The 11,359-nt window shown below is 35.4% G+C and overlaps 1 protein-coding gene across 1 annotated transcript; it reads left to right on the forward strand.

The window, feature by feature from the left end:
- Positions 1-8,343: 8,343 nt before the first annotated feature.
- Positions 8,344-10,404, forward strand: LOC136219613 (small ribosomal subunit protein uS19x). The gene is made up of 4 exons (XM_066007084.1): positions 8,344-8,503; positions 8,584-8,729; positions 8,851-8,908; positions 9,955-10,404. Exons 1-4 carry the CDS (start codon positions 8,501-8,503, stop codon positions 10,201-10,203), a joined length of 456 nt encoding a protein of 151 aa, XP_065863156.1. The 5' UTR covers positions 8,344-8,500; the 3' UTR covers positions 10,204-10,404.
- The last annotated feature ends 955 nt before the right edge of the window (positions 10,405-11,359 follow it).

The raw sequence follows: 11,359 nt of genomic DNA on the forward strand, positions 1-11,359 counted from the left end.
AAAAATTTGCGCAATGCGCTTACATTAAAGAAGAAAGAAAAATCCCCACCAGACCCGGATGTGATTCGAACCCATGACCTCCCAAGGCATAGGTAAGCTCTGAACCAAAGATTAAGAGTGTCTTTGTTACATCATCTACTTGTGTATGATTGTGCTAGTACACAAAATTCATTCAACCCACAAACTGATAGTTAACAATAGAAATGAATCAAATCTTGAAAGAAGACCCATAAAAAGTTTGTAATGTCTCGTTATTAGAATTTTAAATGAAACGAAATTAGGTAGATTCAATTCAACCTAATGAATTTCTAATTGAGCAACATAAATGTTACCAATTTTTTAGGAAACCCCAAACAAAATTTCATGGTTAGGCTATATAAAAGATGTGATTATTGTTTTCCCTAAGAAAATTTACTTTGCGGATGGTGCTTTCCATTTCATATGTGTTAATCGTGAAATATTTGCATTTGATTTGGCGAAAGAGACGTTCTCCAGAGTATCAGTTCCTGATTTTTGCCAAACTGGAGTATATTGATCGAATTTGACGGTTGTTGAAGGGCGTCTTTCTGTCGGAGTTTACTTAGAGGACGAGTTTGATTTGTATGCTAGAAAGAAGAATGATGGAGGTGAGTTTTCTTGGACTAAATTATTCTCGATTAAATGTCAACAAGTTTCTATCACAGATTTTGGCATTTTGAGAAATGCTGAAATTTTGGGGTTTTCAAAGTATGGAGATGTAATCTATGTTTTGGATGATAAAATTGGTGTGTGTTCGTATGATTTTAAAAATAAAATTATGAAGAGGATTGTAGCTTTAGATAAACATAATATGAGGGTATTCTGTTGCGTTGAGAGTTTGGTTTGGGTGGAGAAAGAAACAGAAGAAAGCCAACTCTGAACGAGTCTAAGAATTGGATAAATATTATTATGTACATAGTTTTCATATGTGTGTTGTAATTCCAAGCAAAAATGCCACATCATCTGAGTGAATTATTGGTCTCGGTCTACAGTAGAATTTTTCTGCTTTTATGTTATATTGTGTTGTAATTTTATGCAAGGGTATTTGCATAAAAATGTAAGTTTTTCATATTTGTAAGCTTTCAATTCAGTTAGTTTGGGTGTAATTTCAAGTTTGTTTGAGAAGTTGTAATCTTTGGTTTGAAGAAACTTGTACTATCATTTTAAGTTTATTAGATATGTTGTATTAAGCACATCATTTGTTCAATCCTAATCCTGAATTTTGCTGACCCAACTCCATAATTTGCTAACTAATTAATTAAAGGTTATGTTAGTAACATCGTACTTCTATAAATTTAGGATTGGATCCTCTTAAAAACCCCACATATAAAACGACGCATGTAGTTTTTGTCATAAAAACGACACATGTTGTCTGATGTGTACATTTTATTTCGTATTCCAAATTTTTCACTGTTAAGAAGTCTCCAAATTTTTTGTTAGTCAAATTAAATAAAAAAAATACATAAAATTTGATGTCGTGAGATTAAAAAAATATATAAAATATATAGAAAGGATGTCGTGAGATTAAATTTTGATAAATAAATTCAAATAAATAAATAAATAACTTGATTTATTGATAATTTATGGAGAAATAAGTAGTAATCCAGATTCAATTAATCAGACCAAAAATATGATGATGAATATAAATACATGAATGATATTAAAATAAGAAGTAAAATCATGTATATTTGTAATTACCATTTAGAGATATGTAAAATATATGTTTAATTGGTATCTAATAAATTATTGTGCCAAATGAATCCCTTGGCACTGCGCAAAATAAATATTCCAAATATAGACTTAAATAAATAATACAACATAAACGAGGATTAAACAAAACGAGATAATATACCAGCAAAAATGCAAAATCCGACTTTCTAGATGCAACAATAGCGTTTAGGCGGTAATAGTAGCGTAAACGTCCAAGTGTGTTAAAGCGTAGATGCTAAAGTCTGTTAAAGCATAAACGCTTAAAGCGTATACGCTAAAGTTTGAATATAAGAGAGATTTAAATTGTTTTTAAGTTGTATTTCAACGTCCAAAAAATAAAAACCCTGAAAATAAGTCATATTAAGAGAGAATTTACAACAAATGTGTTAGATGGCAAAATAAATAAAGTAATTAACATAATGATAGAAGATTAATTTACGGAGACCTAATTGAATGTAATTGAGAGTTTGTAATTTTCATAATTTTAACGATTGAAACGTGATTTAGTTCACTAAGCTCCGTTTAAATTTTCATTATTAATAATTGCTTAACTGTGACAATATTTCCTTTCAAAAAAAAAAATCTGTGAACAACTTTCAAATATGTCACCATTTTATTTTTTATGATAAAATTTATATATTGTGACAATTTAATACATTTCATGATAATAGATTAAATATCCTCACTTATAATTTGATTTAAAAAAATATTACTAAATCTTTTTAGGGAAATTTTTTCTTGCCAAAATAAAGTTAATTAATGACAATTATATAAGATCATTTAATTGAAACAGCCCATTAAACTAAATAAATAAAAGAAAAGGAAAACATTTTGTGGTTGTGATTTACATGTTTAATTGTGCTGATATGTTTAACACATGTTCATGTTGTGCTTGTTCTCTCCAAAGTGCCTATTGACTAAAAACATTTGGAAGCATATGTAAGCACATGATCTTTATAGATGAACATAGAAGAAACTTAAAAACTATATGTAAACCTTTTCATGATTCCATGAACTTGAGCAATTGTTCTTCAGACCCTCATGTATTGTCAATTTTTGGTTCTACACTGCAAAAAGATCAATAAATTTTTCATTATAGATAGAAACCCATACTATAAATTCCCTGTCAGATAAAAAGTGAGGCAAAACACATTTTAATAGGAAACAAAGTTATTAAAACCATTACAATCTAGAAATTAAGAATTAGGAGATGGTTAAATTCATATTAGATTGACTTTTGCTCAAGAAAATTGATTAAATATATGATTTCATTTTTACTTGCAAGCATGTGGTAGGATACGAATCATAACCCTTGTTGCATATGGTCTTGTAAAATCTTTCAAAATTTATAATGAGCATTATGTTGGTGGCTCCATCATCTGTTATAACATTAATACTGAAATTAGACAAAATTGCATCAAATGATGCTGATGACCACTTCTGTAGAAACCATACTATTGAATTTTTCCAGAATTGAATCAATGAAAATGAACCACAATAGCAAGAATTGATGGCAACCGATAATTTAAAAAATCTGATGTAAAAGAAAATGTAACTCAATTGAATCAATAATCACTAACCTCATGGAAAAACAGAGAAAGAGTGAACAAATTGACGAATAGAAATGCAGCAGTTGATTGCAGTTCCATTAAATTCTATCACTAAGAAAAAGACAGTCGTCCATGGACACTGCAACATCACAGGATAAATAGTTTAGTGAAACAGGGAAACAACTAAAAAAAGGAAACAAATTGGAGAGTGGGAGCAACACAATTGTAATTGTAATTGTTTTTTAAGTTGAAGTTATATGCAGGAAGAAATTATCCAAAATTTAAACAAATGTCTGAAACTATAAGGTTGCTATAAAAAAATGACACCATGAATAGATTGAAGAAATGACATCATCGATCAAACATGAGAGAAGGTGCTAGTGAAGAGAGCTATGAGATGGGCATATGACAATGAAAGAGAAAGAGAGAGTGTAGCAGTTGGTGAGAAAAGAAGAGATGGATCGGTTAAAGTGGGAAATGGCAAACAAAGAGAACTGTAATATGAGAATGAGTTTAACAAAAGAAGAGATGGAGCAGTTAATCCCGAGTGATGAGGAAGCAAGGAAAGGAAATGAGAAGTATCAGAATTGTGGGAGGTTGAAAACAAAAATAATGAACAAAATAATCCAAAAATTTGAGAAAATGTCATGTCATGCAAATGTTAGCTACTTTAAGTATATAGATAGATAGTAGCGTTTTGGAGCTTTTCATGAAAAACTCTATTTCTCGAGCTTTTCATGAACAAATATTTATATTTATTTGATGTTGATAAAATTATCCTTTACATTTCCATAAATGTTTATATTTATTTCATGAACAAATATTTATATTTATTTAATGTTTTACTCCGTTCAATAAATTATATTTTTATTATTTATTTATTTATTTATTTTATTTTTATTAATTTTTGTATTACAAATTTTATTTTTATAATCTATTTGTTGATTAATTTAAGACATGTCCATATTAGACATTGCTGAGGCTTGGAACGACCAGAATGGGCAAGGGTCGTTGTCTGAACGCCAATCGAAGGTGGCGAGTAAGCTGTCGATATGGAACAAACGCGAATATGGGGCTATGGGGAATCAGATCCGTAACCTGACAGCTAAACTAGAGAAAATCCAAGGAGCAGCTGACCCTTCCAGGCGAGTAGAGGAAGCGGAAATAAGCAGAAGTTTGAATGATTTGCTCGACAAGGAAGAGGTCAGGTGGCGGCAGCGAGCACGCACGAACTGGTTAAGTGCAGGTGATCGGAATACGGCCTACTTCCATGCCACGACATCCGCTAGGCGGCGGAACAACTGCATTAAAAAAATCATAACTGAACAGGGTCAGGTTGTAACGCATCACACGGAAATGTCAGCTGTAATCACTGCCTATTATGAGGAATTATTCACCAGTTCGAATCCGCCAGCTGATTCAGTGTTTGCACAAGCGGTGAATACGAGCCTCACCGATGATGATAGACAGATCTTGAGTAATGTGTTCACCAGGGAAGAGGTAGAAGTGGCATTAAAACAGATGAATCCGTCTAAGGCGGCTGGGCCGGACGGTATGTCCGCGTGCTTTTACTAGAGGTACTGGGATTTGGTTGGAGCAGATGTGAGTGATGTTGTTTTGGAGTGCCTAAACCAGGGCATAATGTCAGAAGGATTGAACCATACAACGATAGCCTTGATCCCAAAGAAAAAAAAACCCGGAGGAAATCAAAGATTATCGTCCAATTGCCTTATGTAACGTGGTTTACAAGCTGATATCAAAAACATTGGCTAACAGGCTTAAGCTGGTTCTTTCAAAGCTAATTCACGGGTCACAGGCTGCCTTTGTGCCTGGGAGGCTTATCACTGACAATGCTATTATTGCATTTGAGGTGTTTCACACCATGAAAGGCAGAATGAAAGGGAGAAAGGGAGCTTTTGCCCTTAAACTGGATATGAGCAAAGCATACGACAGAGTAGAATGGAAATTTTTAAAACAGATAATGGAGCAAATGCAGTTTCCTGGTAATTTCATCAACTCAGTCATGTTATGTGTTTCTTCAGTAACTATGGCTGTCCGCATTAACGGTTCCCGGGAAGGCATGATTTATCCAAGTAGGGGACTTAGACAGGGGGACCCAATTTCACCGTATCTATTCCTCCTTTGCGCGGAAGGGCTATCAGCGGCGCTCAGACAAGCAGAACTGGATGGATCAATACACGGTGTAAAGCCAAGTCGCAATGGGCCCAGTATCTCACATCTATTTTTTGCAGACGATTCTTTGATCTTCGGGAAGGCAAACAGAGAAGAGGCCAGAACCATTGCTCTAATTTTGAAAAATTATGAGGAGGCATCTGGTTAGATGGTTAACTATGAGAAGTCGGAAATGTTTTTCAGCGGAGGTGTGCCGCGGAATAATCGAATGGAATTACTGTATTTACTAAAGGTAAAAGAGACATGTGGCCTACCAAAATATTTAGGCCTACCAACAATCATTGGGAAATCTAAGAGAGAAGTGTTTGTGGCTATCAAGGAGAGGATTCTCCGTCGCTTAACTGGTTGGAAGGAGAAGCTCCTATCGTGTGGTGGGGAAGAAATCTTGATAAAATCAGTCATCCAGGCTATCCCACAGTACTTGATGTCATGTTTTCTTCTCTCGTATTCGTTCTGTTTGGAAATTCAGCGCATTATAAACAGGTTTTGGTGGGGAGGGGATGAAGGGAAGAGGCCAATGTACTGGCTCTCCTGGGAAGCAATATGCGAATCAAAAGAAAGAGGAGGGTTGGGGTTCTGGTGGCTAAAGTCATTTAATCTAGCACTAGTCACCAAACAATGTTGGCGAATTCTGAAATCTCCGGAGTCGCTATGTGCTAGAGTCCTGAAGGCGAAGTATTTCCCCAAGTCGTGTTTTCTGGATGCCCCTGCTAATGCCCAACCGAGCTACTTCTGGCGAGGCATTCGGGAAGCACGTTCACTATTGGAAACTGGGCTATTATGGAGGGTTGGAGATGGGAGAAAGGTGCGCATATGGAAGGACAAGTGGCTTCCGGGACTAAATGCGAAGAGACCACTTGTCTGTCTGACTTCGGAAAGGCCGACCTTGGTACGAGAACTGATGACGGAGGATGGTCGTGCGTGGAACAAGGAAAAATTGGATGCAACTTTCACCGAGGATGAACAACTGGAGATTAGAAAGGTTCGAATCAGTACTAGGAGGATGAAAGATGAAGTCTATTGGGGATATACAAATCATGGCTTCTTCTCGGTGAGATCAGCATATCACCTGGAGGAAAACCGTCGTGCAGTGCGTCGAGGAAGGGCTTCGTCGTCAAGCGATGAGGGGTCGAAATTCTGGAAACATATCTGGGCTTTGCAAATTCCGCTGAAGGTCCGCCATTTCCTGTGGCGAGCCTCTCGGAACATTATTCCGACGTTTACCACACTGGCGAGGAGGGGAATTGACTGCGCTCTAATTTGTCGTCTGTGCCGGTGTTCTGAGGAAAATGCACTACATGCGTTGAAAGCGTGTCACAGAGTGAAGAGTTACTGGAAATCTGCTGATCTGCAGCAGCGGGTCGATAAAATTGATGCGATTGATACGATGGAGTGGATACAGGTATGTTTTGCACGACTAAACAAATCTGACTTTGCTAAATTTGCTTGTTCACTATGGTGGCTGTGGCATCGCCGCGATCTGCTAGTTCATGAGGGGAAATGGACGGAAGATGAAATATTACAGCTTAAATGTGTCGATTTTTTGGATTCATGGTCACCAAATCTGAACAGATCAAACTCTTGTTCCGATAGAGTAATCGGTTCTGACTCTTACAAGGTTTGGCATCCACCCCCGCGAGGTATCACTAAAATAAATTGTGACGCCTCATTTGGGGAAAATGGCCTTATCGCAAGGGTTGGGATGATTGCTCGTGACGACAAGGGGTTGATCCTCGCTTCGGCAGGAATCCCGATCGACCCATGTTCTTCGATTGAAGCAGCAGAACTACAAGCAATTATGGAGAGTTTAATCTTGGCTAGAGATTGCTTTTTCACAAACATTAACATTGAGTCGGATGCAAAAATTGTGATTGATGCGTTAAATGGTTTGCGAGACCCGCCGGTTTCTTTGAGCCATTTATACGAGGACGTTCACCTCTTTAGTTCGGGTTTTGCTTCAGTGTCTTTTAGCTTTACCCATAGGGAGGGAAATATGCCAGCTCATAATTTAGCCATGTGGGCTAGGGAGCTGGATACAGCGATGATTTTTTTAGAGGATTGTCCTGGAATTATTTGGGACTCGGTCTGTAATGATGCCGTAAGGCCTTAATTTATATTATTGATCCTCTTCTTCTTCTTCTTCAAAAAAAAAAAAACTAAGTTAATCACAATTTTACTAAACACTAACAATTAATAAGCTAATACAAACAACTAACAATAACAATAAATAATTATCAACAACAGCTATCAGTTAACAACTGAATCAAACATACCATTAGTTTTATTTCCTTATTACAACTTTCATATTTTGAGAAGATAATTCCCACAATTCTCACACATTTTGTAAATAAGTTGGTTTCGTTAGTCCATGTTGACTTATGATGAATTAAAATCACATTTTCTTCCATTGAGATAAGTGGGAATGTCAATTATCATTTATGAGAATGAATATAAGGGTTTTCCTTATTCTCATTCCTATAATACTGAGTTATGGGATTTCTCATGTCTAATGGGACAAAATCTAATAAATACGAGTATTATCCATTCCATTCCATTGATAAGATGATTTTCGTCATTATGATATATTATATTAAAAATATGATTTTATTATGTGATTAAATTGTAGGATCAGTTATACAATAATTAGATTAAATATTTACAAATTTTCGATATTAAAAAAAATATTCTACTTATTTAAAGCTGTCAGAATTTATCATTTAAAAAAAAAATCAGTAACTGTAAAAAAGTCGAGATCACAAAGTACAAAGCCCAAACGTTAATTGGGTTAAGAATGGCCGACGAAGTTATGCAAAAAGGCCCAAAATCAAGTGGGCTAAAACAATATCAACAAATATACAGATCTTTAACAATTTGCTCTTTTTAGGGTTGCGGCAAGCTGCTTTCTCAGATATATAACCGCAGCTTTGCTTTACTTCCCGCTTCTTTGCCTTAAAACCCTAGCGGCACCAGATCTTCGAAGCTTTATCCTCCGGTTAGGTCTTGTTTCATTCCTATACGCTTCAGCAACTATGGTAATCCCTCGTTCATCATTTTCCATTTAGCTCTTTCTCTGTATGTTGCGGTAATATAGAATCGTGTATGTATTTCGTAGGCGGATGTGGAGACAGATGTTGCCGCAGGGGTGCCAAAAAAGAGAACGTTTAAGAAATTCAGCTACAGGGGAGTGGATTTGGATTCTCTGCTTGACATGTCCACAGATGAGCTTGTCAAGCTTTTCTCTTCACGTATTCGCAGAAGGTATTTTGTGTTCTCCCAGCGATGAATGTCATACTGTTGGATTCCGTCCTTTCTTTTATGTGCCACGAAAATTGCATGTTCCTTCTATGTCTTCAATGTATTTGTATACTGCTTTTTGTAGGTTCCAGAGGGGTTTGAAGAGGAAGCCAATGGCTTTGATCAAGAAGCTGCGCAAGGCGGTAATTATTCCTAACAATTGCTTGTTTTGTTTATGTTTAACTCTCTGGCCGCTTTTTGTTTGATCATCATTATATTTGGCTCGAATTTTGTTATGAAATTTGTAAATTTACTCAGACATTTCTCTTGTCTGCGTACTGTTTGATTATGATGTTTTAGTTTAATCTTTAGCACTTAATTGTCAATTATTTGTTTAGATTATATCACATCGCATTTCCTTGGATTTCTCAATGGAATGTCGTTAACTTGCCTTATCTGGGCATATGGCTGTTGCTACTGGATTGTTATGAGCATGTTACCAACAATTTGTCTGATTCTATGTTGCACAGAAACTCATCTGCAATAGGGTTTGTGTCCGTTTACGCTATGTTTCTTTTCTGTTTCCATTTTCGCCTCCTGGCTATGTTTTGAAGACTATGTTTTAGAATAATTTTTTGCGGTGTATGTTTACATTTCTGTTTTTATGCAACATAGGCCTGATTGTATTTGGCTTAGTGTTTGTTTCATGAGTAATCTGATTTTCCATTAGATATAAAATGTTTGCAGATAAATTCCATAGTGGTTATGATGAGGCATAATTGCGGTTTTTAATTCAGTTTGTCTAGGCCTCTAGGGCATTGAAGAGTTGATGGGTTGGGCATGGCTTGTGTGTTTTCTTTCATGTGCCTATTACAGTTCTGAAAATAGATTATATACCATTGCAAGTATTTGATTTACGCTCTGCTAAATATTAGGAAACCTATCATAACTTTCATGTAGTCTTGTCCTTGGGTCATTCAATGTCTATAGTTTACTGTCATCTTAGTTTAATATGAGAAATAAGATGTTTTTGTTGAATAAAAAAACATTACAATTTTACAAAATAAATAACAAGGGCAAGGGTGGACATTTAATTTTACATCAAGGAATAGTATTTCATGTTCCCGAGACTTGCATCTCAAGGTTGTTTATAATTTCATGTTGGATGTTTCCTTAATCTTCAATTCTCTGCCTGTTATTATTGTTAGTCTATGTCAACACTAATAGTGTTCCTGATGTTCTGGAACAGAAATTGGATGCTGCACCTGGTGAGAAGCCAGAACCAGTCCGGACCCATCTTCGCAATATGATCATTGTACCTGAAATGATTGGAAGCGTGATAGGAGTTTACAACGGGAAGACGTTCAATCAGGTTGAAATCAAGCCTGAAATGATTGGGCACTATACTGCCGAGTTCTCAATTTCATACAAGCCTGTCAAGCATGGTAGACCTGGTGTTGGTGCCACCCACTCATCTAGGTTCATCCCTCTCAAGTGAAAGGTTTCGCTTGGGCGCGGATATTGGAGTCATATTTTATTGTATGGTTATGTTGAACAAAATTTTGTAGGTCTTCAACGGTTCTAGAGATTTTGTTTTCACATTTTGTTGAACAGATGAATATTTTTACGGTAGTCAATGGATGTTATTGGAATTCTGAGAAGTTGATTGCTTAAATTGGAATTGAGCTGTTAACAGTGAGTCCTTTTTTGATAACCATTTTGCGATGGGTATTAGTACGCTCTGTTTATTTTTTGGGGGCGTGTTATCGCAGTATTTTGTTCTTGGCGTCTTTGATACAAGGATGAAAAATTGCATCAACTGTTAATGCTTATTGGTGATAAAGCATTGGGTTTTGTTGATGATAGAAATTTAAATCCTTGGATAAATTGGAGTGAATTCAACAACCTCAATGGAAGTTTGATGAAATAAGTTAACCTTTTCAAGAATTATTTGTTTGGAAGGGCGCCATGATGTTATTGGTTACTATATACATATAAAAATGCGAACTTGATTAGCAAGGGCTGTTTGTTTTTGTTTTGAAGAAAGGACTGTTATAGTTAACTACCCGAACTTGAATAAAAGATTAAAACAATCACCAAGGAAAACTAACTAATCCGAAAAAATGCTAAATGTGTACTTTTTTTTTTGTTGGTCAAACCACGGGTTGATTTTGGAGAGTTGGCTCCACCATGGGGTATTTTTAAGTCATGTTCACATCCAAATTAATTCCTGTTTGATTGGTAGTCACGTCAAATAGTTTGGACAACTGGTTCAAAAATTTAAGATGCTACATCTATACTATATATAATAGCGGAAGGAGAGAGAATTTGCAAGAAGTGTTTTAGAGGCTTTTTGGCTTAGTTGGTATCGTAGGAACAAAGTGAATAAATGAGTTAATTAATTTTAATCATCTCTATGTAATTAGTACTATATTAACATATTATTTATTGTCAATTAATAATCCATCAATTAAAGTAATAAAAAAAACTAAAAGTTACAGGAAGATAAAAAAAACACAAAGCGAAGGAAATCCAAGAGTCACAAATAAACTTATATATATAAAGCATGATAGATAGTATTTTATCATTATATTCATTGGCCACCAAAAATCAAAGTCCTCATCAACATTTAATTTTGATTATGTATTAGTTTT

Source organism: Euphorbia lathyris, chromosome 2 (genome assembly GCF_963576675.1).
Source record: "Euphorbia lathyris chromosome 2, ddEupLath1.1, whole genome shotgun sequence".
Classification (NCBI taxonomy): Eukaryota; Viridiplantae; Streptophyta; class Magnoliopsida; order Malpighiales; family Euphorbiaceae; genus Euphorbia; species Euphorbia lathyris.

Bases quoted from the DNA above. Each gene is read 5' to 3' on its own strand.
- LOC136219613 (XM_066007084.1), top strand. The intron at 8,730-8,850 runs GTATTTTGTGTT...TGCTTTTTGTAG, and splicing joins TCTTCACGTATTCGCAGAAG to GTTCCAGAGGGGTTTGAAGA. The intron at 8,909-9,954 runs GTAATTATTCCT...GTTCTGGAACAG, and splicing joins TCAAGAAGCTGCGCAAGGCG to AAATTGGATGCTGCACCTGG.